This window comes from Rutilus rutilus, assembly GCF_951802725.1.
Source record: "Rutilus rutilus genome assembly, chromosome: 6".
In the NCBI taxonomy this organism is placed as follows: domain Eukaryota; kingdom Metazoa; phylum Chordata; class Actinopteri; order Cypriniformes; family Leuciscidae; genus Rutilus; species Rutilus rutilus.
This window is the reverse complement of record NC_140214.1, coordinates 39666263-39694198: the sequence shown is the minus strand read 5'-3', so window position 1 is coordinate 39694198 and position 27936 is coordinate 39666263. Positions and strand designations below refer to the sequence as shown.

Here is a 27936-nt window from a genome sequence, read left to right as displayed (position 1 = left end):
AAAACCATGGTTAATTTTCATAAAGGATGTGTTTGCCTACTTATTTTACACTGTCTCTTGAAATGTTTTGATATGTGGGTGCTTAAATGTATACGTAGGCCTATGACAACTAACCGATTAAATCTGTTACCGTTTGCGTTTCATGTCGACTATAGGAAGCCTGCAGCAGTTTCAGATCCATAAGGGCCAAGTTTCAGCAAGAGCTCCAGGTGAGCAACAGACCTGTGCTTCCCGAGAGACCCAAACGCCCCCCAACAGCTGGCGTGGGCCGCTCTGGTCCGATAACCATGAGCTTGAGTTCAGCTGTGGAAACCAAGGCCCCTAGTCTACCCCGGAACATTTTCAGAGAAGACCTGAAAACATTCGCAGGAAGACGGCCTGTATCTTTCCCAAGCTTTCCCAACACAACATCTGAAGTCAGCAGTTCTGGTGAGGATGGGCACAACAGGCAGTCGCTCAAACTTCGGCATTTGCCCCTCGTGTTGCCGCCTTCAAACGAGCCAAAGCATGATTCTTCAGCTCCTTATTCAAAGGGAATCACATCACCTCTCAAATGCACCAGGAAGCAATTCCCTACACCTTTCAGCTTGGCCAAAGTTTCAGCGTGTGCCAAAGAAACTGGTAAAAATGGTCTTAAAAGTCCTCTTAGTGTTGAGACCGGAGAGTCAAACCCGCGTGCGAGCCTCGAGCGTTCTGCTACTCCTTCCCCGAGCGAGTCCCTGACGGATTCGTCCTCTGGCACGGGGAGTGTTAGCCACTTCTTTGACCAGCATGTGTTGAGCACGCTGGAGAAAGCCAAGAGGAAGCTCTCCCACAAGAGCCTGCTGGTGTGTGGCCGACCCAAGGGCTTCTACATCAGTAAACCCACAGAGAGTCCTCCATCTCCTGCTGATCGTCCAGTGACTTCATCTCCACTGAAGATCAGCCGAGCGCCACACAGTGAGTCGCGTAACTCTCCATTATTTCTATTATATGGATGCATACGATACCGGTCAAAACAATACTGTTTCCAAATGTCTTATGCTCATCAAGCCTGTGTTTATTTGATCAAAAATATAAGTACAATTTAAAATAATGGTTTTCTATTTTAATATACTATTTTAATATACAAAAGTCCCCCTGTGGTGAAAATCCAGCTTTTAATGTTGTTTATGTGTCTATGTGGTGTTTTTAATGTGCTTTAAGACAAACCGTGTGTAAATTCATAAGTCGACAGCATTGCTGAGTATTCTCTCCTTAAAACTGCAGTGAACCAAAGACAGTCTCAAAAACACGCTTTGAAATCGCTGGTGTTTCTGACGTCACAAACTACCTTGTAACCAATCAGATCAACGTGTGATCGTCAACCAGTGGATCTCTGAGCTGAGTGAGTGGAGGCGGGGCTCATTTGCATATTCATAGACCCGCGTATATTAAATGAGGCAAGGGTGTCGAGTTACATTCAAGATATTTTAATACATGAAGACATTTTTAATTTTTTTTCAAGATAAGTTTAATTATGTAATTTTGGTGATCAAAGGTGAGTTTTAAGGGATAAAATTAACTTTAAAATATAATTTATTCCTGTGATCAAAGCTGAATTTTCAGCATCATTACTCTTTCATTTTTTTCTTTCTTTTAAAGTAAAGATTTATATTGTTAGAAAACATTTCTATTTTGAATAAATGCTGTTCTTTTTAACTTTTTATTCATCAATGAATCCTGAAAAAAGTATCACAGTTCTAAAAGAGATATTAAGCAGCACAACTGTTTCCAACATTGATGATAAATCATATTAGAGTGATTTGTGAATGATCATGTGACACTGAAGACTGGAGTAATGATGCTGAAAATTCAGCTTTGATCACAGGAATAAATTATATTTAAAGTATATTAAAATGGAAAACAATTATTTGAAATTGTAATAATATTTCACGATATTACGTTTTTTTTTTCCTGTATTTTTGATCAAATAAATGAGCATAAGACACTCCTTTCAAAAGCATTAAAATAGTAAAGTTTCCAAACCTTTGACCTGTACTGTGTATGAATTCAGCAGTTTCAGCTTGCATGATCAGGACTGTAGAGTTAGGACTACACTGGTGCTGTGGAGCCTGTCCTGTTAGTTCTTCAGTGCATCTGTGATTGTGAAATGCCTGTCCTGTGCCGTAGCCGCTGTAATGGAGCTCAGTGCAGTCCTGCAGACCGAAAGACTACGCAAACCTCTTCCTGATCCCGCATCCCTCGGGCCGGCGCCCCTAAAGCCCCCGAGACCCCCACGTGTGGACCTCCACAGATACAGGACTGGACGTCACGGCAGAGACGCTGGTGAAACACCCACTGCTGGTTTGTAGAAGTTCATTCACACACCTCACTACTTTTTGCTTTTTTGAGGTGATTCTTGTGCATTTAGCAATTTACCTCAGTGCAACAATAAAATGGTTAAAGCGTAAGCTATGAGAAGTAAAATTAGGGGGTATTCATTCATATCCATGAAGCGCTCTGGCTTGGAGGAATTAATCAGATGGTTTTTTTTGTTAAAGTTTTTTTTCTGTATGTGTACATACACACACACACACACACACACACACACTACCGGTCAAAAGGTTTAGATCTGTAAAATTTTTAATGTTTTTAAAAGTAGTCTCTTCTGCTCACCAAGGCTGCATTTATTTGGTTTATGACATTTATGATTATTATCAGTGTTGAAAACAGTTATTTACATTTTATTGCATGATGCTATGATGATGATAAAATAAATCAATACTTTTATTCATCAAGGATAAGTTAAACTGATCAAAAGTTACAGTAAAGACATTTATAATGTTAGAAAATATTATATTTTAAATAAATGCTGTTCTTTTGAACTTTCTATTCATCAAAGAATTTTGAAAAAAAAAATTGTACACAACTGTTTTCAACATTGAAAATAATAATGAATGTTTCTTGAGCATAAAATCATCATATTAGAATGATTTCTGAGGGATCATGTGACACTGAAGACTGGAGTAATGATGCTGAACATTCAGCTTTCATCATAAATTACATTTTAAAATGTATTAAAATAGAAAACGGTCATTTTAAATTGTTATAATATTTCACAATAATACTGTATATTGTTTTTTTTGATCAAATAAATGCAGCCTTGGTGAGCAGAAGAGACTTATTTTAAAAACATAAAAAATCTTACCGATCTAAAACTTTTGTCCAGTAGTGTGTATATACTGTGGTGAGATCTGGGGCCTCATTTATAAAACTGTGCGTAGGAACCTTACTAAAAGTGTACGTGCGCCCGAAAGCCAAAAATGGCGTACGCAAAACATATTGAGACTTATAAAACTCCCTTTAGAATTCACTTTATAAATCCCAGTCAGCGGAAGATTGTGCGTACATGCGTCTCCACCCGAAATAAACATATATGGAGCTTACAACGCCTAGTTTTACTCTGCAGATCCTCATCTACATATCATTTGCATATGATTATTCATCCACGTGATAACTTAAACGTTATCACGTGGATGAATAATCATATGCAAATGATATAAACGGTACAAGAAACATTACATTAATACAAATCAAGTAGTTGTCTATCCTTGCCTTGTTTTTGAATAGCCTACATAAATCAAATAGTGTAAAATACATTTCAGAGAAAGTTTTTCTCAATCTTTTCCACTTGCCGAATTGTATTTTTAATTGATTTATATTTTTAATGGAAACAGATATAGGCCTTGGGCATTATTTGCACGAAACTATTTTCTCAGACAATCTGGTATTATCATAAGCAATTATCTCTGTGGTTAAAACATTAAAGCACGCCACAGGAAAAGTGTTCAAAAACAATCGCATCCACAACAAATATTTCTATTGATTGAATTAAAAAAAATGTTGTAACTTCAGTAATGATTTCATGTTTAAGTGTTTAACTCCATTAATTTGAATGGCATATTTAATATAAATGTTTATATCAGAAGTATTTTCTGCTTTATAAATGAGGCCCCTGGTGTTTACCTCATTGCCTGATTAACCCCTATTTAGTTAGTCTTTTGCTGTCAGGTCAGGTTCACTACACTGGCTAGTTTGTTATACCAGTTAAATCTAAGGTATGTCCCTCAACACCATATACACCAATAACAACCATTGACTCAAAAGATCTTTCATGCTCACCCTCTGGTGAAAGCCTCCTGGATCTCTTTTGTCCTGGTCAGGTGAAGATGTACAAATGCCTATTTTATTGCTATTGAACTTTCTTTGTACAGCTGAAGTAAGTCGAGAAGATACTTGTCTTTATGAAATAAACGTTTATTTAAACAAAAGAGAAATAATACTTGGTTACACAATAATCAAAAACTTGTTAGCAAATGATCAAAAGGTTACAGATTATGATTCTTCAGCTAATCCATGCCCGGGGCAGTCCCGGAAAATGGATGTACAAAGAGTAACTTACTTCTAAGCCGTTCAAGCAAGCAATCTGATAAAGATAACCTGTTCTCGTCTTGAGCTTCTCAGGTTATGAAATAACAGCAGGCAAAAAGAAGGATCTAGAGAGAATTCACTCGCTCTAGAGACGAACATTAGAAAATGAACACACTTGAACATTCTTGTTCTGAGGTGTATATATATACCCCAAACCACATACATTGTTCATGTTTTAGGCCACTTTGTGTTTTTCCAGAGGAATTGAGGAAAACACAGTCTTGTGACCTTTATGCTTAGCTTACACCATGCCGTCCTGCATAGTTGCAGATAAGTCCTCTTTTGTCACTCTTATCTTTTTATGGTGTTTCCTTCCATTGTGTGTCTGTGTGTGCGTTTGTCTGAGTGTATTTGGAGGTACATTTAACTCTTTATTAAAATATTCCACTACACCCCCTCTCGGACGTCTAAATGCACGATTTTCCATCAGCACTCTAGGCACAATTATGTCAAATTCATCAAGTTTAACATTATAAACATATACGGCAACCATGACCCAATCCAAGCAACATTCATAAAACCTGTCCTCAAGCAAGAACCCAATTTTGCAAGACGGAGAACTCATTGTTGTCTTGTACCTCATCCTGTTCACTGGCTGCCAATGGAACAAGTCCCGCCTCCGCGGAGCCTGGTCCATCTGCACCAGATTCTGGTCATTCAGAGCCACCTCGGTCCCACTGGCCAAGTGCTCTAGGGTCAACACCCGTGGCTCCCACTGGGCCGGTGAAGACCTCTCCAGACAAATCTGCAGGATCGATAACAACAACATTTGTCCATTCACTCCAGCTTGTCTAGTTCCTCCATCTATACGTGTGAATGTCGACACTACAAGTGGTCTTGGTCACAGTCTCTCTGTGGCCTATCAATAGTTCTGTTTCTTCTTGCAACTCAACTACTCGCCACTTTTTTCATCAATTAACTGCAGTGCCTCACAGGTCATGTAATGTTGCCTGGGCTGAGCCAACTGGCCCCGCCTTTACAATAGGTTATATTTTTCATTTCCGCCATAGAGTAGCCGTTCTTAATAATACATTCTGAGCAGAAGTGTTCATATGTATTAAGATCCCGTCCCCATGCCGTAATCATTAATGGATAACATTTATATTTAAAACATGATTTGCAGATTTTGTGAACTTCATTGTAATGAGGTGGTTTCCTTTTTTCTGGTTCCTGCTGTGACAACACAGAATCAACAGTGAAATAAAAAAAATCACAGAAAAAAACAGAAAATTCAATAATAGTAAAACTACAGATTAAAAATGTTGGTAGAAAAGAAAATTGCTCTTTTTTTTTTTTTTTTTTTTTTTTTTTTTTCAAAAGTAAAATCAGTAAAAAAGTTTTAAAAAAGTAAAGTACAGTAAAATTTCAATCCACATTAACAGTTCTCAACCAATCTCCATGAATTTGGAATGGTCGTTAATACCTATTAATGATTGTCTTTTTAATAATTTTGGTTCTTGCAGGTACCTTGCAATCCCCGCCATTATCAAAATTACGAAATATAGCACAGCCAATCTGTTCACCATTGGTCTTAAGGCGATATTTCTCCTCCAGCTAATTACCGTCAAAAAGACGTAGGTAATTATTCCCAATCCAATTTCAAAACATCCCAGCCGAGTGAATTTGAAAAAAGTAATCTTGTTACCCAGTTAAATGCTTCATAAGCAGGTTTGGGTTTATTTTTAAAGATTCCTAGAATTAATACATACGGGTTGAGGCCCTTCGGCCAATAACCTTTTTGCACTGGATCTAAGACATCTTCGATGACCCATTTATGTGTAATTACTTTATATGCTTCGCTCAGTGGAGCTGACCTCCCAGTTGGCTGACTGGATTTTTTAAAAATCTAATCTTATTGGTTCGACCTTATCAAACTCTTTTGGGCTTATCCAATGATTCTGGACTACAGAAACATCCTCTTTTGTCAAACAATTTCATTCATCTATCTTGGTTATTTAAAAAAAAAAGGGATGTTCCACAGTTTATACACATGCATGATGGCCGATAAATTTGTTAGATCACTAATTTGATAGATTAAGCCTCGTAACTTTACATGTGCCTGGTTATGGCTTTTAAGTACAGTCCATCTTATCCTGGTTTTATTCCCTTGCACAGTTGGTCTGTATAATAACGGGCCGTACAGGGTGCTCTTATTAAAAGTACCTGTGCAGTTCCAAAATTATTTATCTATATCTTTTATAAATCCTTTAAACATATCTAATCCTTTCTGGGCCATATTTTGCTTTACTATATAGAGATACAGTTTGGTTATAACAAAAAGCTACTCCTTTCTGGTTGACATTACTACTTGCAGTAAGGCCCAAGAATAATACTGATATGCTGGCCACCCATACAGTCATACAAGCCTGCAGGACTTTTCCTTGGTTGCGTCGGTCCTGACGCCATCTCCTGTACTTCCTCCTTAGACGTGTTCCTGGTGCACCCATGTTTCTGCAATCACAAGATAAGAGAGAGAACAGGTTGCATCCTATGCTTTCCCTAACTTCTTTTTACACCATTTGGTCAGTTTTTCAGCTGAGCTTGGTTCAGGCAGCCGGAGAGTCGATGGCTTTACCTTGACCCATGTAATCACTTGTGGTCATTATCTGTGCCTGTACCTCCCACAGCTCACTGTTGCTTTCTGGCCCAAATTTGACTTTTACTCTACCTGTCCCTGCAAAAGTCTGTTGTGATCTTGCTCTGACAGTCAGTGATGTTTCTGTGACATAATGGCTATATTCTCTTGGCATAAAAAATAGGGTATTCCTCCTGGAAAGACATATTTATAATGATTTCTACCATTACTACTTCAATCACTGTTTTCTCATATTTTCCTTGAACCTTATGGTAAACTGTGGTGTCCCTATTTCTGGTCAATGCCCTTACCCCCTCTTTCCAAAGGACCAAGTTTGTGTCCCTGGATCACATTTTATCCAGTAATGTAAAAGCCGTACGCGGTCTACTTTCCTTGGCTAAAGGTATGGACCAAAATCCGTTTTAAATTTACCTTCGTTTAATCTATTTGTAGCATCTTTTGCATTAATTATGTATCTATTATCCGGTTCTGTTACTTTAGAGAATTGGAGAATTTGTTGGACAATTTTTCCCTATAGTTATTACCCCTTTTGCGGGATAGTTCGCTTATAGTCTCTTTTATTTCTTTATAAGCGGTTTTATTTAATGGATATTGTCATTGTGGCGCTGGGATTCCTCCCAATATATCTGATATTTTTCCACAATCATTTTTACTATTGGCCGAATTGTCTTTATATATTTTTCTAGTAATCTTCTTAACTCGTATCTTTGACTACTCTATCTATCGGTTCTGCTTTTGTTTCGTTTATTAATGTGGGCTTGTTTCTCCTCTTTGGTCAGTTTTGCCCATTTTTCAGGTTCTATATATGTAGTTCCTCTTTCACCCTCATTTCTATAATTTGATTTATCTTTAGGTTTCTGATAGGCAGTGTTTTGTTTGACTCTGTCCCACTCTACTGGTTTATCTTTGTTTTGGCCTGAGCTTTCTCTGATCCTATTTATCATCACAGTTTCCCTGTCATATCGGACTGCGAATTTAGACATTTTGGACCAGTCTGTTTCTGCTCCCCAGCTGGCTATCTCATGACATCTAGGTATTTCTTTGGCTAGCTTTTTTAGTTTGGCTAACATTTTTCCCGCTGTCCACCCTTGTCTGGCTTTCCCTGAAAGGTATAGCCAAAGGCCTGCGGTTTTTACAAATTCTATGTCTTTCCTGAACTTAGCTTCCTTATCTACACCTATCATCAGGGAGTGTGCATTAAGGGTAGTCAGGCTTATGGATAATCCTGTATGATGTGTTATCATGTGCTCTACCAGGACAGTTGAGGTACCTAGGGCTTTCCCCAGGTCAGCTACCATTTTTGCCTTAAGCATATTGTCATCTTTTGCCCATGGGAATTTCATATTCTGCAGGACCTGGATGGCAGTGAAACTGTCTCCTTCAGCCTGTCTAGCTGGATCTCGCTTAGGTTTAGAGACTATAACTTCTGAGTCAGATTCTGGTTGCGTCCTTCTCCTATTCTGCCTGGATACCGCAGCTAGCGTGGACAAATCTATTTGTGGTTTAACTGACAAGGGCTTTTTAGGGCGCCTGCTCTCTTCCTCTTGATCAGAGTCTGAGCTTTTAGGTGAAGCAGCTTTCTGCGGTTTTCTTGAAACTTTACCCTTAGGGCGGGGAGCCTTGCTACGAGTGGCCTCCCGTAGTTTCCACACTTCCCTTATCGTCGGTTCATATTTATCTTTTGTATTGTCATCTAATAAAATATAACACAGGGCGTTCTGCATACAATCTAGCTGGTCTGCTAACACGTAATAGTTTTCTCTTGTGCTGGTTCCCGGCATATCCATGATCTCATCCGCAGTAAGTCCACAAGCGAGCTGCATTATTTTCTGCTCTGGTCCCTTTAGTGCTGCTACTTGTGAATCTAGCGGGTTAAACACATGACCAGGGTGGGTTAGAAATGGTATACCTCCCAGGGTGTTATTTTCCCTTTTATGCGAGCTGCTTCGACGTTCATTGGACTGACTTCTGGATTTTTTATTATTAACCCTACTCCTGCAAGCTATTTCCTCGTCTTCAGGATCCTCTGAACCTGAACTACGATTAGGCTCTGTGTTTACCTGCACTCTGGGTTTATTACCGTTTAACTTTCTCCCTGTTGAAGTTTGGTACGGTTTAAACCCTGTCTCTCTCATTTCCCATGTTTCTCCCTCTCTAGTTAGGGGACTGAACCCAGCTATGAGATTTCTTTGTTTGGGAATAGCTACTCCACATCCCTCGCCAGGGTCGCCATAGTCACGCCCGGTTGCTTCCCGATCAGTCTGATCTGATGGTGCGGGTGATCCAGCCGTGACTAGAGCGTCTGGGCATGGAATACCATTTCTAGTTACCACTATATTAGCTCCTCTAACGAGTGGTACGTTTACATCATTGTCACCGATTTCTACTGTAACCTTATCCCCTGATCTTTTTGCGGCAACCTCCCTGACCAGACGTCCTAGTCCATCCGAGTTGGATGTATAGATAGTGCGATCAACGGTTAGGAATTCTCTCCCTTCTGCTCTCCCTGCTTCGTTTTGTAGCCTATTTAGTTGATCTTGTGGGAGTAGAGTGATTTTAGTTATTTTATCCATGACTGTGCTATGAGAATACTTAAAATAGTCCATGCAATGGAGTCCTCTCTTTGCTTGAGGGTGTGTTTAGGTACTCTCTGGTCCTACAGCGCTGTCCTCGAGACTTACCTCTGGCACGCTTAACCATAAATCAACCCCTATTTAGGTAGTCTTTTGCTGTCAGGTTTACTGTGATGGATTCACAATTAATACCTTTCCCAATTATCTTAAAACTATTCTCAGTTTATCGAGATAATCTCGCGGTAACTAAAGAGCCTACCCTTTAGTCGTGTCCTCAAGAAGTCAGATGATCAGTCTATACAATAATAGATTGATTTACCTGTATTATAAGTCTATCTTTTGTGGTACTTCTTAAACCTTTTTTGCACTAAAACAACAACCTTGTTACATGCTGCCTCTTTAGCTAGGCTATATGATCAAATCAAAACACATGGTAATTGTTCTTGTATCAGAAAGAATGCTCACCCCTCGTGCGTTTCCTCCATAAAGGATTTCCTGATCCAGGCAGAAGAAAACTGTACTCAATGATCCAAGGTCCAGCCTGATGATTATAATAAATTTTTAACAAACTTGACTAAAATAATCAAATGAAAAGAATACTTGTTACAGATTATAAATGAGTACTAACTGACAGATGTAAAAATAGCTAAAGCTAGTCGGCTTCTTGCGTCTAGTAAAGCTGGCGTACTAGATTGTTGGTAGCAAGAAAGAGCAATACATCTGTTTGCTTCTTATATATTCGGCTGAATCAGGTCCTGCCTTAAAATTGTTTTCCACTCACACTTTTACAGCATAGCTCTAAGCAGATTTTCTACCAGTCTTTGATACTAATCTTCCGCACAAGCTCAAGCATCTCCGCTTCTGACATCATCTCACAGAAAGTGGGTGATTTCCTGTTCCAGAAACAGCCGTATGCGTAAGAAATGTCATTCTGTTATGGGCCTCTCGCTACATCACTACAATGGCTTGTTTGTTATACCATGTCCCTTAACACCATATACAGCAGTAACAAGCATTGACTCAAAAGATCTTTCATGCTTACCCTCTGGTGAAAGCCTCCTCTCTCTAGAGATGAACGTCAGAAAATGAACACACTTGAACATTCTTTGTTCAAACACAAAGGCCACTTTGTGTTTTTCCAGAGGAACTGAGTAAAACACAGTCTTGTGACTTTTTATGCTTCGCTTACACCATGCCTTCCTGCATAGTTGCAGATAAGTCCTCTTTTGTCACTCTTATCTTTATATGCTGTTTCCTTCCATTGTGCTTCTGTATGTCTGAGTGTATTTGTGTATACCTGCGTATGTCTAGGTATATGAGTGTAAAATATTCCACTACTATATGAGAAAAAGATTTACATTTAAAACATTTAAAAAATCTGACTAATTCCTCTTAGAGTGCTTCATGACATGAATATGAATGAATACCCCCTAATTTTACTTACTACTTTATGTGTGTGTGTGTGTGTGTGTGTATAGTGCTGTCAACGTTAACGCATGCGAAAAATGTGTCCAGTTTCAGTGTTACTATCATTGATCCCGGCCTTCATTCTTAAAAATGCATCATTAAACAAGTATTTAAAATATACTGTCTTTATGCTATTTCTACATTTATTTGGAGATTATTGCATAATAAAATATATTAAAGTATACAACCTTAAATGTTCTTAATCGCAATTAATCAGAAAAAAATTGATTAATCTAGTTATTTTTTTTTAAATGTTAAAATTCATCTTTGATCACAGGAATAAATTGTCAAATAGAAAAGTTATTTAAATTGTAATGTAATTTCTCAATATTACTGTTTTTACTGTATTTTGATCAAATAAATGCAGGCTTGGTGAGCAGAAGAGACTTCTTTCAAAAACAGAAAAAAAACCTTCTTAACTGGTAACTTGCATATATATATATATTTATATATATATATATATATATATATATATATATATATATATATATATATATATATATATATATATATATATATATACACAGTGCTATGCATAAGTGAATACACCCATGATAAAGTTGACTAAAAAGAGGAATAAAAAAATCATATTTTGGAAATTGAACTTAATGCCTTAATTAAAGAAATTAGGAAAAATCCAACCTTTAAGGACACCAATTTTCTTTGTGAATGAATAATGTATCGTAAATAAATAAATGTTCTTCCTTAAAATACATGGTGCATAAGTGTATACACCCCTATGTTAAATTCCCATAGAGGCAGGCAGATTTTAATTTAAGTTTTTTTTTATTTTTTTTTATTTTAGGATACTATGCATCCTGATAAAGTTCCCTTGGCCTTTGGAATTAAAATAGCCCCACATCATCACATAGCCTTCACCATACCTAGAGATTGGCATGGGGTACTTTCCATAAGATCATCTCTCAATGCAAATCAAACTAGCTTTTAGGCTAACTGAAATAAAACCATGCCAATCTCTAGGTATGGTAAAGGCTATGTGATGATGTGGAGCTATTTTAATTCCAAAGGCCAAGGGAACTTTATCAGGATGCATAGTATCCTAAAATTAAAAAAAAAAAAATACTTAAATAAAAATCTGCCTGCCTCTATGGGAATTTAACATAGGGGTGTATACACTTATGCACCATGTATTTTAAGGAAGAACATTTATTTATTTACGATACATTATTCATTCACAAAGAAAATTGGTGTCCTTAAAGGTTGGATTTTTCCTAATTTCTTTAATTAAGGCATTAAGTTCAATTTCCAAAATATGATTTTTTTATTCCTCTTTTTAGTCAACTTTATCATGGGTGTATTCACTTATGCATAGCACTGTGTATATATATATATCTATCTCTTATGATGTATCTTGAGCTTGAAATGCAGCTCATCCATTCAGAATAATGTAATTTCAGGAGCTGATTTCAGTCTTGTTCTGTTTTTTCAGAACCGGAGCCTGAGATTTCTGCCACCGCTGATGCGTCACTTGAGGACACGAGTTTACCTCCTCCCGAATTCCCAGATTTCGACGTGTTTGCAGCAGAAGCGGCAGACAGTGATGCTATCGATCTGTCAGCCCTGGAGTTAGAGGCCACAGAGCTCCCCGAATCCTTGCCTCCTCCACCAGAGGAACACACCGGCCCGGATACACAGGCTCTCCCGGTCACATGTTCTCCAGGGGATGCTGGCCCACGGGACACGCCGTCAGGAGACGCTCTCGCTCAGTCCTCAGAGCAAGCCACAAGCGCAGGGATCTTGGCGACCTCTGACCTCAAAATGAATGGATCACACACTGAACACCAGCTTCCATCACAACCAGTGTAAACGTTTCATTTGTCTCATTATTTGGGATCTTCCTGAAATACGAATAACATTTTTTAAATTGCATTCTTCCCTCACTGGTCAAAATGACCTTAAAGAAGCCTTAAAATTATACCTTTTCTTTTTTTTGGTCCAGAAAGCTTATTTTATTTCATTTTCATAAATTTTTTAATCCATTTTATGTTTTTTTTTATTTACCTTTAAATGACTAGATTTGATCAATAAATAATATAGTAATTTTATCACATTCCTCACATTCTTTCAACTTAAATTCAAAATAACACAATTTCATGCATAACCATTTTTTTGTTTGTATTCGTGGTTCAAGTGTGACAGAAGTCCTGGGGTCTTCATCTGAGACTTCATCTCATCGATATGTTCTTCTTTTCCCCTTAGTTTTCCTAAGGAAAGGCGTTTGCATGGGACATTTGACAATGTTTACGAGGATGTGGAGACTGTTCACAAATTTTCTTTTGCTCAAAACTCGTTGAAGAGTAAAGGAGCTCCTAAAAGTGAGTATTATGTTAGCATTACAGCTCTAGTCAATGAGTGGAGGATAATGACTGATGCGTTTTCTCCTTCAGATCCGTATGCTGATAACGGCCATGTGGTGAGTGATTCATTCTTATTATTGCCATTTATTAAAGAATTGTTAATTTACATGAAATATTATGTTTGATATATCATGATAGCATGTGTCTTTGCCAGCTTGAGCAATGCTAATAATGATGTGTATTATCTCTGTTGATCTCTTGGTTTGTTTGACAGAAAGAAGAGATTTGGAAGAATATATGGCATGTCTCTCAGTGGTTTGTCAGCACTTATTTCACTCTGCCGCTGTCAGGAAACTGATGATAAATGTTGTTTTCAAATGCTGCACAGTTTAAGAAAAGAGCACACTGCAAAAAATGCTTTTCTTACGTAGTATTTCTGTCTTGTTTCCAGTCCAATTATACTTAAAAATATACCAGTCCAAATGTACCACTCATTTAGTAAGTGCACCCCCATCTAGGTATATTTACTAGATGAGTGAAATGCCATAAGATATTATGTCTTGTTTTCTGGAGAAATAAATCAAAATTAAGTGAGTTGTTGCTTAAAAGCAAAATGATCTGCCAATGGGGTCAGAAAAATAATCTTAATTCAAACAGAAACAAGATAATTTTTCTTACTTGTTTTAAGCAAAAACTCACTTGATTTTGATTTATTTTCCCAGAAAATAAGGTATAATATCTTATGGCATTTTACTACTTTAGTAAATGCCTCTTGATTTTAAGAATTTTTTTTAAAATATTTGGACTGGAAACGAGACAAAAGCATTTTTTTGCAGTGCAAACTGTTGTTTTTGTTGTTTTTCCCCTCGTGATGTGAAGGTCTAATACAGCTGAAGATCACAATGGCCACAGTCATCACGAAAGGTATTATGATATTTGTTTTGTGACTGAACTCTGTGAAGGTACATGTCCTCTACTGTAATCTGTGAAAACTATAATGTATAAACTATAACGCATTACTATAATGTGGGTAAAAAATGTCCTTTAAAGAATCTAATGATAAACTCAAAAACACATCCCATGTCCTCAGCAGATTCTTTGAGGGAGGACAAGATTTTGAAGAAATGGAGACTTAAATTTAGCTAGGTTTAAATTTGAGAACAACGCGTTGATGTAAATTACGAGAGAAAACGTTCTTAATTGGTTCAAGTAAAACCTAGTATTCATTTTCTCCATAGAGAAATAGATTTTCACCTTATAACCCTTTAAATTCAGCCCTGCTGTGAGCTACGAGATGTTAATCGATGGTATTTGCTTCTGGTGAAGCCGTCAGCCCACGTTATTTCAGCTTATTTTTAAGATTAACAGCAGAATTCCTGATGAAAACTACATTACCCATGATGCATTTTGAGTCAGTCTCCCTACACTATTAAGATATTTATATATTCCAATATATATATGCGCATTTTGCAATAAACGTAAACTATATGGTATGAATATTTCTTTCACAATATGTGAAAGTAGTTTTATATTAATTTATTATTAATTCAGTTATGCTGTCTGCAATGCTTCATGGGATTGTAGTTCTTTCTCACTAAAGCCATTAAGTTCACAGTCTTGTACTTTTTGTCTTTTTGTCCAATTTTCAATTTTTTTTTTTTTTTTTTTTACTTCAAATCAAAGTTTGTAATGTTGTGATTCTCGAAGCTGGTTGGTTTGTTTCATGGCTTATAACGCTTTAGCGAAGACTTATAAAAAAAAACCCTATGGGAGAAATAAATAATAAAAATACTTCCATAACCAATGCCGCTAAAAAAGCGGGTGCTAATGCAAACTATAGTCATGAAAATAGCTCTTCTGGACAGGCTATAGTACGGTCACATGCCCTTTTGGCCCAGTCATGCCATTAGATCAATTGGTCTTGTACATCAGATTTAGTTTTCTGTGACACACTTTTCATTGTTTCAAATTCTGCTGATTTGTCACAGAGATATTATCTAGAAGTTTTGCTGAATTTGCAAAAACGACTTGTTACAGTGTTGAAAGTTTCAGTAAGAATGTGTTTAATATGTATACAGTCAGCAATGTTTTGCCTTGTTTTCCATCATTTGCCAGCAAAAGTGTGTTTATGAATTGAAGTTATTGGAGTACAAAATATATAATTATTACTTTAAAATAACTGGATTAATTTCAGTTATATTAAATATGACTATAATTTTATGTCTTTCTTATGATTTCTTATTTTTGGGCGTTTTTTCACTTGGACATGAGATGTACGCTTATATACGTAACTTGTAACACATGTAAATGTTTCATTGCTAAAAACACAGTCAATCTGGTGATTTACCAACTGAGACTCTGAGCAAAGCTTGTTCCTCATAGACGCTGACCTGCTAAAACATGTGTGACTCTTCCAGAAAGAAGCAGCTGAGTCCTGAACACCAGGAGGATAAAGAGCTGAAGAAGAGAGAGAAGCAGCGTCTGGAGAAGGAGAAGAAAGAGCAGAAAGAGAAGGACAAAAAGAGAAACATGTTGCACAAGAAGTTTAAAGTGAATTCAGACGCATAAATTGAAGCCACACTTAATGTAGCGCAGATATAGATTCAAACGGACTGGTGTTTACTTTAAAGATGGATAGCTCAAGCACACTTTTCTAGATGCTGTTTGCTTTGATCTTTAATGGTGACCTACATTAGTGTAACTCCTCCAGGTGTCCTGCAGGTCCTGATATATGTCCCCTGTTTCCTTATAGATCACCGGACTGGAAGAGCCCATGTATCGGGCCCGAGTGCTGGCGGCCAGCAAACTCCGCAAATACGACCTGCCCGTCAAAAGTGGGGATCTCATCAGCATCATCCGAACGGTCAACTGCCCCAAGGGCAAATGGCTGGCCAGAGACGCCAACAACAAATGTGAGACGTTCTTACAAATCTTCTAGTCATGGCTTGTACCGTAGCAGAAACTGTATGTATATTCTTTTCCCTCACCAATCCTTAAAGGGGTCCTATAATGCCCTCTTCACAACATGAAAAATAAGTCTGATGTCCCTAGAGTGTGTACGTGAAGTTTTAGCTAGCATGTTAAAATTGTCACTTTTTGAGGGTGAGCAAAAACGCGCCGTTTTTGTGTGTCCCTTTAAATGCAAATGAGCTGCTGCTCCCGGCACAGAGGGCGGAGCTTCAAAAGTGAAAATTTCAAACACTTTTAGCCTTTTATGTTTAAACTCGGAGTCGGACAAAGATGGAGAGGCTCAAGAAGGACATTTCTGAACGGTTAGTTGCTGATGTGGAGTTTACTATCTCCTAGTCATTGATTAGCATATTCTGTCATGATAATCTATAAATCGCGTTCCCGGGGGCGGGGATTATGTAAGCAGTAAGGTACGAGAGGCTAGTGCTGTATGGTGATTGGTGAATAAGTCACGGCTGAAGGGTGTTGTTTGGCACGACGCGAAGTGAAGTCAGCCGTGACTTATTCACCAATCACCATACAGCACTAGCCTCTCGTACCTTACTGCGTTTATAAAACGGTTACCACTCAACACAAATATTAAAGCCAAAAAATATGCATCTATTCAACTTTGATGAAGTAAATTCACTAAAAGCATTCCTTCCGCTGGAAAAAGTAGTCCCTGACCGTGAACAGAAGTTACATACATTATTTCGCCATTAGACGGAGACAAAGACTGTGTTTATGAGTGAGTCTGTCAGTAGAGAAGACTTTTATATTGAAAGGACTCGAACTTGTGAACATGGAAAAGGAAGACACAAATGACTATATGTGTCATAGCACGACAAAACCCCTTAACTGTTAAAAGGACAAGATATCACAGCGGACATTCAAACAGATTTTTTCTTATTAATATAGGACTGAGCTGTAAATGCAGGTACACTCGCTTACCCAATCTCTCACAATACTCTATAAGCTTCAATGAACAATATCAATGAGAATGTTGACGTTGCTAAGAGTGGTTGCTAGGGGTGTTGTGTAGTGATACATAGAACCGTTGGGTGAAGCGGTTACAGCCGTGTTTTATCATAAACACAGCTATTGACCAATCAGAAATTAATTTCCAAACAGAAGTAAATTCTAGGGTTGGTGATGTCAGTAACCTGGGAGGAAGCTCCTGTAGTCTCTACCAGCCGTTTGTTGTAGTCCTTAAAGCGATTTCTGTAAAAGCAAATATCTCCCTTCGCTTTGAGCTTTGAGCGTCGTAACTTTGCAGATGCTGTTAATGCTCAAACAGCAACATTACACACTAACTAACGTTAGAAAAGTGAAATCATATTCAGCCACCCCTTTAAGATAAGTTAAAATAAAGTTGACCACTTTTTGAAAGTCATCCTAATGTCCTAGAGAATCTCTTGCAGGAGTTAATGTAGTTTCTGAGACTGAAAGGAGACGGTCTCTCTTCTGCTGTCGTGTTCACAGACGGCTACATATCCGTGATGAATGTGGAGCTGAACATTAAGGAGATGCTGGAGCTGGGGAAGAAGGCGTCGCAGGCCGCCGGACGAGGCCAGACCGATGGAGATAACCTCAGTTTCAGCAGCAGGTACAGAACTAATATGAAAAACACATTCATATTCAGACAAACTCAATGACATCATGCATATAAAATAAAGTTCACTAACAAGTTAACCATGGATTGGCAACTAGAGGTGTCACGATACATCGGTATGGATCAAAAGACTAATGATACGATGTATTGATGCAATGCCTTTATTTCGACACTCAACATCTCTGGCTGTGTTTACACTGGCACAAGAAAATCCTATTTTTTACTCGCATATTACAGGTATCTGACACATCGGAGTGTGTTGCACACATGCAAACGCACAAGATCCGATTTTTTTCACATTCATTCTGAGCCACTTCTAAATGTGGTTTCCCACAAAGATAGTATCTTTTTAATGTCGTATCATGAAACAGACTCACTTATTTTTTTACTAGGGTGAAAACTTTATAGTTTAGAAGAACAGAAAAATAGAGCGTAGAAATTGATCAATACATGATTGTTTTAAATAAAACTGCTTCGCTACTGAAAGCTTGATTATGGGCTATTTCTCAGCACTGAGGTGATAACCGCTGTGTTTGTAAATAAATGAGCAGCTTCACTAGTACACACAGCTGTAATTCACACTTGTTATCTCAGGCCTTGTCCACACTAATACGCCTTCTCCATTTTGGCCTTCCGTCCGCTCTGAGACGCCGTTTTTAGCAACGAAAACTAACCTTTTTGAAAACACTCTCCAAAGTGGATTGTAAAGCCTCTGTTATACTCCAGTTTGGACGCGTACACGACAGCTGCGCACAGCTCGGACGTGGACTACTTGTATTTATACTTTCTGCTTAGGTCCGCTCGGTGAACGCGTTCAACGCATGCGCAGTAGATCGGTCGGGACAGTATAATCGATAATATTTTTTATATTTATAGTTTATATTTGCATTGATGTCAAAACCTAGACACTTTCAAACATCAAAATGACATTTATTAACATGTATTCGTGTCAAAATGACATATAAACATCTTTTCCTATTCTATTTTGCCTGGAAACGCTTGCATAGGCATTGGTTCTATTTCAAGCATGCGTTTTCCATTTTTTTTCAGATTCGGCGTCCATGTTATTTCCATCTCTTTCGCGGTTTTAACCTAATGAACCGGCTGTCCGCAAGGAGCCTCCGCGCGCACCCCCGATGACAATTTTTACGTCACACGGACCCTCGCGCCCTCGCGGTCGCGGAAAGTATAACAGAGGCTTAAGGGGGTACGGTTTTCAGACCCAGTACCAGATATGATGAAAGAAGACCAGGAGTCGTGAAGTTCAATCAAATAAGTAAAAATTTACTGGAGAATAGTTTGCAGTTAAATTGGTAGAGCCAGCGTCAAAGTCTACCTTACACAAAATCTTACACCAATTATACCATTTCCAAGGGCATTCATTACATATTTGGGTGTTTCTGCAACTACGGGCACTTTTGACTATCCTAATTTAAAAAAATAAACCTCTATGAATTTCAATTTTAACCATCACAGTCTGTAATACATATAAAGATTTACACAAAATAGAATGTATTTGTTAAGATTTTAATCTGGAACATGTTTATTTTTTATGTTTTTCGGGTCATCTTCTTAAAAAGTGTCCTTACCGCAATGTTACAATAACGTTCATTTTATACATTTTTCTTTAGTAATTTCTATAAAAAATGTAATATATTTAAATAGCTTTTTCAAATTTGATGCAGTTTTGTAAATACTGATATAAAAAAATAGTATACAAAATAGGGAATTTCATGTTTTTTTCTATGCCATGTAAAAAATTTACAGTAACCTTAGATGTCAATTGTTTCCATACACACAAAAGATAACATAATTAACTTTTTATGACAGATGTTGCAATTTCAATGTGTTAATCATCTCAATTTAAGTGTAAAAATATATTTTTTTGCAAATGAAAATGTGAAAAAAAAGGAAATAGAGCAGTGCTGCGGTAATGACATCTTGTGTCGGTAAGGACAAAATTTTATTTTTAATGTAAAAAATGGCATGTTTATATATATATATATATACTAATATAAATACTAATATATACTTAAGTACTAATAATATACTAAATATTTGTAATTTAATATACAGTAAACCTTGAATTTGTCTCTACCGCAACGAAAAGTCTTTACCGCAACACCCAAATTTGCTGCGGTAAAGACATGTTGCGGAAATGACATTTTTGCTAATATTTTAGCTAATTGGCAGCTAGCAAGGCCTACCACATTAGTTTTGACTCTTAACATCTTAATATATGTGAATTCAACAGTAATATAAATTTATTTTTAAAATGTAGTTATAAATACACAATTATTAAGCTGAATGGTAAGGACGCACAATAAATACTAGAGCAGAAAAGATGATGTTTACCTTATTTTTTTGGTATCTTGTGAGTGAGGTAGTGTGGTGGTCCAGTCTGTCAGCAATGTGCTCATGTGATAATTTCTGTTTTCATAGAAACTAGACTTGTTTGTGTTCGATTAAAATTTCATAATAAAAGCTTTTTTTCATTGTTGCGGTAAGGACTCAAAAGTGTGGGACAGGCACATTTAGTTAAAAAAATCATAAAAATGATCAGTAAATAATACAAAGAATTTTAAGATGCTGTAAATGAATCTGTATGTTAAACAATTCCATTTGAAATAATGTCATATTGTAAAAGAATGAGCTAATTTTAAGTATCTCAAAATTGAAACCAAATGGGTGTGGGACATGAGCAAAAATGGTGTTTGGACCTATAAATGCTTCATAATTTTACATTAAATCATATTATTTAATCATCATTTTTTATGTCAAGGTGTGTATTGACACTACTTTTATATTTATGAAACATCAAATGACAAATTTTAACATAAATCTAAAATTTCACTCCTGGGACTTAAAAGTGCCCGTAGTTGCAGAAACACCCATTTGCTACTTCTGATTGGCTAAGAGAACAGAAAGTCTAAACAATTCTACACTTAAGCCTGGAACACACCAAGCCGACGAACTAGCGCTGATGAAAGCCGACTGTGTTGTCGCCTCGCGTCGGGGTTAAAAGCTGCACTTGAACACACAGAGAGAACAGCAGCCGACTGTCAGCTAGAATGCACGTTCTGCGTCTGCGTGTAAATGAGACAACTGTCTATTTCTGAAGATATATTCAGCATATTCGTCATTCAAAAAGAGAAACCGACGCTGCCGGCTGCAGATACACACACCATAAACAAAAGCAGTGCGTGCTTACCGTTTTGAATATCAATCCTGCTAAACACTTTCTTTATTCCACTCCTCTCGTGTTAATATTGAAATATGCGCCAAGGAACACTAAGGTAAGATGACATATCATTAGAACAGCCTTCTATCAATCTACCGTTTTGACTTAGCTGCTGTTTTGCTATTATTCTCCTGCACTGACTCGTTCACTAAGCTAAACAGCCAATCAGAGTTCCCTCTTTCACCGACGGCCCGACGCCGATTCAACATGTCGAACATGTCGTTACAAAGCCGACGAGGACCAATTTCAGCCGATGGTGCGGAACACACTGAGAAGATTTAGTCGGCCGACACACGGAAACTGCCCGACGGCCGACCGTCGGCTTGGTGTGTTCCAGGCTTTAGAGATAGACAGTAGGGTACGTTGACATTAGTCAAGATAATTGTCGTCCGAGTCCCTGAAGGTTCGATGTTGACCTCGGAGGTCGTCGAGAAGGGTCCCGAGATCTGCACAGAACATGCAACGCATACACAAAAGCACGAGGAGAATCACAGCTCCACCAAGGTTGTAGAGAGCCTGAGCTCAGTGTTATCAGGTCAGACTACCCAAAACATTCTGATAACACCTTCCCTCCTCAGAAAGAAGTACAGATACTGTCCACTTTATTCTCTAGAAAAATACACATGAGAGAAGTACAATTCTGTGAACTAACTGTGAACTAGATCATGTAAGTCACGTAGAAGTTGACCCTTGTAACCTCAACTTGGTCAGCAGAAAACAGACACAGAGCATCTGATGGGCCTTCAGGCTTGCCCTCTTCTATTATTGGCTGTTTTCCCAGTACAAAGGGCCTGTTCTCAAGGGCCTCGTCCAGGGCAATAAAGATTAGTCACAGACACCATAATAGACTTAAAAATATATGAGCAGAAATGCTGACAACAAAATAGGATTAAAACTATATCTGAATCACTCGTGAATATAGTTAGTGATTATAAACTTGATTAGTACTTGTTAGAGGAATAATGTAAAGGATATATAATGAAGAGGCAAGGGATTCTGACCCCAACCCTTCAGGATGCATTTGAAAACGCAGTTTTCGTGTTGTAGTGTGGACTGAGAAAACGGTTGCATTTAAGAACGAAGATGTAAGTTTAGTCATGTGACGCGTATTGAACCCACAGATATTCATGTTTATACTGGTATTGTGTCTGTTATGTGTTATTCACTCCCACACAGTTGCTATGTTCCTTCACACACTCTTCATATCACAGTCCTGCAAACATGACAGAAAATGTACTCATTTGCTGTCCTGCGGTAAAACATGAGAGGATTTGTGTTTTAGACCAAACATATAATGATGAGTGAGAGCGACCTGGACCATTCAGTGAATGTGGAGATATTTTTAGGGCATTTTTTGAGCTTCGAGGCTTCGGTAGTAATGAACATCGAATATTCGAAGCTTCGCATAGAGGGGGCTGAACATTCTTCTCTTTAATAAAGGCAGGAATCTCTGTGTCTGTCTGTTTGCATTTTGATTATTTCGAGAACCGTTCATCCAATCAACTTCACAAGGGAGTGCAGTGTCGCATTTGGTGCAATATAGATGGACACGCGAGACGCGACACATTCATAATTAATAAACTTTTAGTAAACCACAGAACAGCGCGAGCGGGAAGCGGCGCACCTCACACGAGCAGGGCTTATATTCTCCGAGAACGGACACTGCACTAGTGCTATTAAACGCACACAGGTCTGTTAAATTAAGCAATACTTTTAAGGTAGTCTAATATTTTTCTGACTAACAAATTACTGACACAGTAAAGGGTAGATTTAAATAAAGAAAACCAAAATTTAAATAAAGAAAACCAAAATTTAAATAAAGAAAACCAAAATTTAAATAAAGAAAAATTAAATTAAGTTAAATTAAAAACGAGATTAATTTAGATTGATAATAACGGGTAAAAAGACTAATACATTTTGTTTCTATTATTCTATTTTCCACAATGTCAAAGCAACCCAGCTTAACCCGAAACACAAGCTCAGGCATGCACTTCTGTCCACACACACTCCGCTGTTCTGCACTTCTGTCCACACACACTCCTGTCCACACACACTCCGCTGTTCTGCACTTCTGTCCACACACACTCCTGTCCACACACACTCCGCTGTTCTGCACTTCTGTCCACACACACACTTCTGTCCACACACACTTCTGTCCACACACACTCCGCTGTTCTGCACTTCTGTCCACACACACTTCTGTCCACACACACTCCGCTGTTCTGCACTTCTGTCCACACACACACTTCTGTCCACACACACTTCTGTCCACACACACTTCTGTCCACACACACTCCGCTGTTCTGCACTTCTGTCCACACACACTTCTGTCCACACACACTCCGCTGTTCTGCACTTCTGTCCACACACACTTCTGTCCACACACACTTCTGTCCACACACACTTCTGTCCACACACACTCCGCTGTTCTGCACTTCTGTCCACACACACTCCGCTGTTCTGCATTTCTGTCCACACACACTTCTGTCCACACACACTCCGCTGTTCTGCACTTCTGTCCACACACACTCCGCTGTTCTGCGCTCTAGCCAGAGAACACTCCCATTGCAGGAACGTCGGTATCTCACGCAGGCAGTGTGCAAACTCCAACCTGTTAACATGGGAGCTGAAATAAAGACGCTCACGCCACGCAGCCAGTGTGTCGCTGGCCTTATTCAGGCGCGAATGAGAACCGTTTCGCGGGGGATCCCAGGTGTGAAAAAAAAATCGAATACCAATCCACCGAACGAATATTCGGGTCCAGCCCTTGATATTTTGCTAAATAAAATGATCCTGCCAGAATAATTGCATGATAACTTGATTATGTCTGCATCATCTCAGTGAGGGTTTATGAGGAGAAGTTAGCGTTTCCCGACGGTTCAGTGTGGATGAGAAACTTTTGGAAAACGCAAGTGGACGGAGAGCGTTTTGAAACAAACTCCTTTTTCAAATCTGTCCGGATTAACTCAGTCTTCTTTGTCAGAAATGAATGTTAACAGATATCGGATCGTGTCTAAAGTAAATGTAAACTGTCTCAAAGAAAAAAGATCAGATGTGCGTTCAGACTTGCAGTGTAAACACAGCCTGTGTCGACCGTTCTGACACTTTCTCCTGTAAACTGGACATCGTAATGTAATCGGAGCATATTTTTACTGCAGAAACGCAGTGTTGGAAATTTTATTAGATATTATTTATGGATTATTTAAAAAACTAAAGTGTATATTTGTTGTGAATGTCCCAATCACTGGTTGTGTAAAATAGGCACATAATATTACTATATCAATCGATCTACCGCTAAATCGAATCGTAACTGTATCGCGGCACGTTTAAAGCTGTTGGCAAATATCGAATATCTGGATGAGAGAATCTATTTAGTGTCGTATCACGACAAAACGTTAGATTTGCACCCCTGTTGGCAACCTTGTGTTGTACAACTGTACTAATTGACACTTGAGGAATAGAAGAATTACTGCAAGATGAATATCCATTTTATTTATTTCTGCTCTCACTGGATGGATATTTCAAACCCTTCTAGTTTCTGCTGTGTCATGTTAATCTCATATTCACCAGTATACAAATTATAATCAAATGGTTTCATTATTTTATCAACATTGATTCATTTTCAAATAATTTCAGTAAACATTTATTTTATTGCAGCAACGGGTGTGCATGTATTAATTCCCATCGTTAAATTGTTTGATATCACACACATCAGCCGTCGACCTGCTCTCGAAGATATGCACATCGTACACATATAGGTTTTAATTCTTGCCAATAATGTATAATCATTATAGTGACTAAAAAAGTCAACATTCAAAAGTGATTGTGTCCATAGATGTTGCGTTCTGAGCGTTCAGCTTCACGTTCATCACTGAACTGAAGGACTCTTCTACATCTCATGATAGAAGTATAAAGATCCAGTCCTGTCCTCTTCATCTGATGTTAACTCCCATCAGACACTGCACTGCATTACACAGTTTAAACACTATATCCACAGCATATGATAGTCAGACTGTTAACCTCCACAGTGCCATGAGTGCGCCTCATCTGAAACTGTTTGATGTTTGCAGGTCCTCTCATCAGAATCCTGTGTTCACCAGTAGCTGTAAGTGTTCTGCTTTTCTTCATACAGCCGTGACAAATATGTGCAACAGCCTGTGGTGAAGTAATCATGTGTGTTTAAAGGGACAATGTGTAGGAATTTCTCCCATCTAGTGGTGAAATTGTATTTTGCATTCAAACGAATAATGCTCTCCAGCGCCTCGCTTTTTCAAATGCGTGTTGCTTCTACGGTAGCCGTTATGTACCAAAAAGCTATGACAACATGTCTTCTAAAAGCACTTCGAGTTTTCCTTCGGGTGAACAGGTTTGTTATTTCAAACAAACTGCAACTTGACACAACGAACAAACGGATGTTTGATTAGAACTGAAAGTTTCCAAAGGCAGAGAAGCGACCAAGCAATGAGAAAAAGCTTGTAATTTAGACCGTAACATTGACTTACCTGTCGAGAAGAAGGCAGGCAAGTTCAGCATCTCTTTTGAAAGCTTTCTCCTGCATCAACTCTTTCCACCTGGAAAAAGCTATCCCGACATTAACCCTTGTTTTTTGCAATCTCCGGTCCTGTGGCTCCACATAAGTATGGTCCTCCATTATAAATAACCATGCAGTGCAGCCTTTTAAACTTGCTGGGGCAGTGACAAGCGTCTCTCACCATGTCCGGTTCAGCTGCTTTCAGTCACGTGACGCTGGCTCTGAACGAAAACGCGTTGGCTTTTTGTCCCTCTCTGCTATTATAGTTTTTCAAGATGGCGGAACAACATGGAAGCCTCCATGGACCTACCCGTCCCATGTATGTAAGGGATAATGTAGAGCGAGGCGGTTATAGCGAATAACATAACATCCCCGACAGGTGAAGCAGAGGGATCTTGAATCAGCCTGAAGGGGTTGTATTCGCTATAACAACCGCCTCGCTCTACATTATCCCTTACATACATGGCTACTTACCAAATAAATCAATAATTTTACACAAACTATTGATTTAAAAAGGAGTTTATTGATTTAAAAACAATTGTATTGCTTCCGCTAAAGAAAATAGTCTGTTCTGCGTCCATAGCAACGCTCTGTTTTTCATGGCAACGGGGTGTTATACTTCGCAGCGGTTATCAAGAAATAACACAGCGTTCTACATTGGAATTCAGCCAAGCCATGTAATAAATAACGATAATAAATTCTTTGTTTACGAGGATAAGTCAGATCATTGGCAGAGGTATTTGTACACCATGGAGGACATATTTATGAATAAAAATATTGATTTTAGATAATAAAATACTTAAACTACACATTGTCCCTTTAACAGCTTTCTCGGGGCGGATTAAAACTTTTTAAAACATTTCAATAAGTTAATTTTATTAGGTCCATAGATGACAAAAAACGAACTAATATGCAACAAACAGTGAATAACAGGTTACAGTATGTACTGTATGTGAGTGAGTCCCCATCAGAGGAGCATTAGTCCTCGAGTGAGTGAAGACAGTGTGTGCTCATCTGTGCTTTGCTGAATACTCACATGACACACTTCTGTGTGTGTTTGACCGTTTAAGGCACAGCCGAAGACTAAGGCTACTGTGCTTGTCAATGTTTTGCTCGGATCGCACAGAAAGCGTCCCGTCAGCAGCGGATTCACTTCTCTTCCAAAACAATGTTTTGAATTGATTGTAATCATAATTATTATTTTTAATTGAAATAGTTAATCTCCCTATAGTGAGAGCATGTCTGGCTTCAGTGTGTTTAACACCAGAGGCTGATGATGCGGTGAGATCCAGTCGCAGCGTCATCTTTAATAGAGAGAAGGCAAAAACTCAACCCATAATCAAAGGGCAAAACCCAGGAAAACACAGCGAGGTTCAGAGGCAGAGATGAGCCTTGACAGCCTTGACTTTCTTGATAAAACTATGAATTATTTGTCTGACGTCTCAGACAGTTTCTCTAGTTTTCTTTCTTTTGTTCATGCTCTCAAACAAGTAGGGTTGAACAAGTAAATAAGAATCAAAGCCTCCCACTGTACTTGCCAGGGACGTGCGGTCAGGGTAGGCAGGGTAGGCAGTGCCTCACCAAAGGAAATGTTGACATTACATTTATTAATTCCAAGAACTTTATTAATTCACCACATTATTAATTGCATTTATTTTATTCCAAATATTAATTTTTGTAACAAAAATTTTCAGGAATACACATATAATATACTCATTTTGCCATTGTTTGCTCCTAAAACCATTGTTTCATGCAGGAAATGCAAGGCAATGGCCATTGAGGCAGAGGTTAGCAGTGCCTCTTTGGTCCATAGAACGTAGTTTATGTAGGTTTGCGCATGCGCAGTCAGTTCTCATGCTTGAATTATCAACATTGAGGCAGAGACCGAGCTTGCTTCATGTCACGTGATCCACTCGCTCTCACTCAATCCGCGCTTCCCGATCTAGCAGCGCCTAGCGTTGGCTGTCAACAGGCCCGGGGTGGGTAATCGGGAGAATTCCCGGTGGGCCGCTTCACTTTTAAATTTTCTTTTTTCACATTTGTCACGTTAGTTACATTAGGCTACACACGTTCGGACGTTCCGCATTCTGACACCGCAGCGCGCAGCCTCTGCATGGGTTGTACCATGTGAGGGAGTTCTCCCCTCCCCTCCTATAGAGTTGGTTGGGTCCATAGCCCGTCTTTTCCAAAACGTTTT

At 38.4% G+C, this 27936-nt stretch overlaps 2 protein-coding genes and 1 long non-coding RNA gene across 11 annotated transcripts in view; 1 reads left to right on the top strand and 2 right to left on the bottom strand.

The window, feature by feature from the left end:
• LOC311291369 overlaps positions 1–27936 on the bottom strand; it is a 205932-nt gene that overhangs the window by 115204 nt on the left and 62792 nt on the right. The window lies entirely within an intron of this gene.
• LOC311291341 (uncharacterized protein) overlaps positions 1–27936 on the top strand; it is a 32370-nt gene that overhangs the window by 799 nt on the left and 3635 nt on the right. For all 5 annotated transcript variants that reach the window (XR_014627544.1, XM_084410315.1, XM_084410316.1 and 2 more), the window contains exons 2-12: positions 156–939; positions 2152–2325; positions 12539–12911; positions 13309–13424; positions 13497–13522; positions 13681–13721; positions 14286–14330; positions 15824–15956; positions 16159–16318; positions 17838–17961; positions 25279–25313. Coding sequence is in view for 4 of the 5 variants with exons in the window: in XM_084410315.1 (XP_084266441.1) it covers positions 156–939; positions 2152–2325; positions 12539–12911; positions 13309–13424; positions 13497–13522; positions 13681–13721; positions 14286–14330; positions 15824–15956; positions 16159–16318; positions 17838–17961; positions 25279–25313 (2011 nt within the window). In the remaining variant the exon portion in view is untranslated. The remainder of the gene's footprint in view (positions 1–155; positions 940–2151; positions 2326–12538; positions 12912–13308; positions 13425–13496; positions 13523–13680; positions 13722–14285; positions 14331–15823; positions 15957–16158; positions 16319–17837; positions 17962–25278; positions 25314–27936) is intronic.
• On the bottom strand, positions 4258–10816 carry LOC311291343 (uncharacterized protein). Of its 5 annotated transcripts, none has more exons than XM_084410321.1 (2): positions 10664–10816; positions 4258–10162 (listed from the first exon to the last, which is right to left on the bottom strand). In XM_084410321.1, the coding sequence occupies exon 2, from the start codon at positions 9652–9654 to the stop codon at positions 7765–7767; it is 1890 nt and encodes a 629-aa protein (XP_084266447.1). In that variant the 5' UTR covers positions 9655–10162; positions 10664–10816; the 3' UTR covers positions 4258–7764. The 5 variants fall into 5 exon arrangements, with proteins under 5 accessions (XP_084266447.1, XP_084266450.1, XP_084266449.1 ...); XM_084410324.1 differs by having other exon boundaries at positions 4258–10195; positions 10664–10784; XM_084410323.1 differs by lacking the exon at positions 10664–10816 and adding an exon at positions 10250–10560.

Coding starts and splice junctions, on each gene's coding strand:
- LOC311291343 (XM_084410321.1), bottom strand. CDS start 9,654: ATGGACTATTTTAAGTATTCTCATAGCACAGTCATGGATAAAATAACT.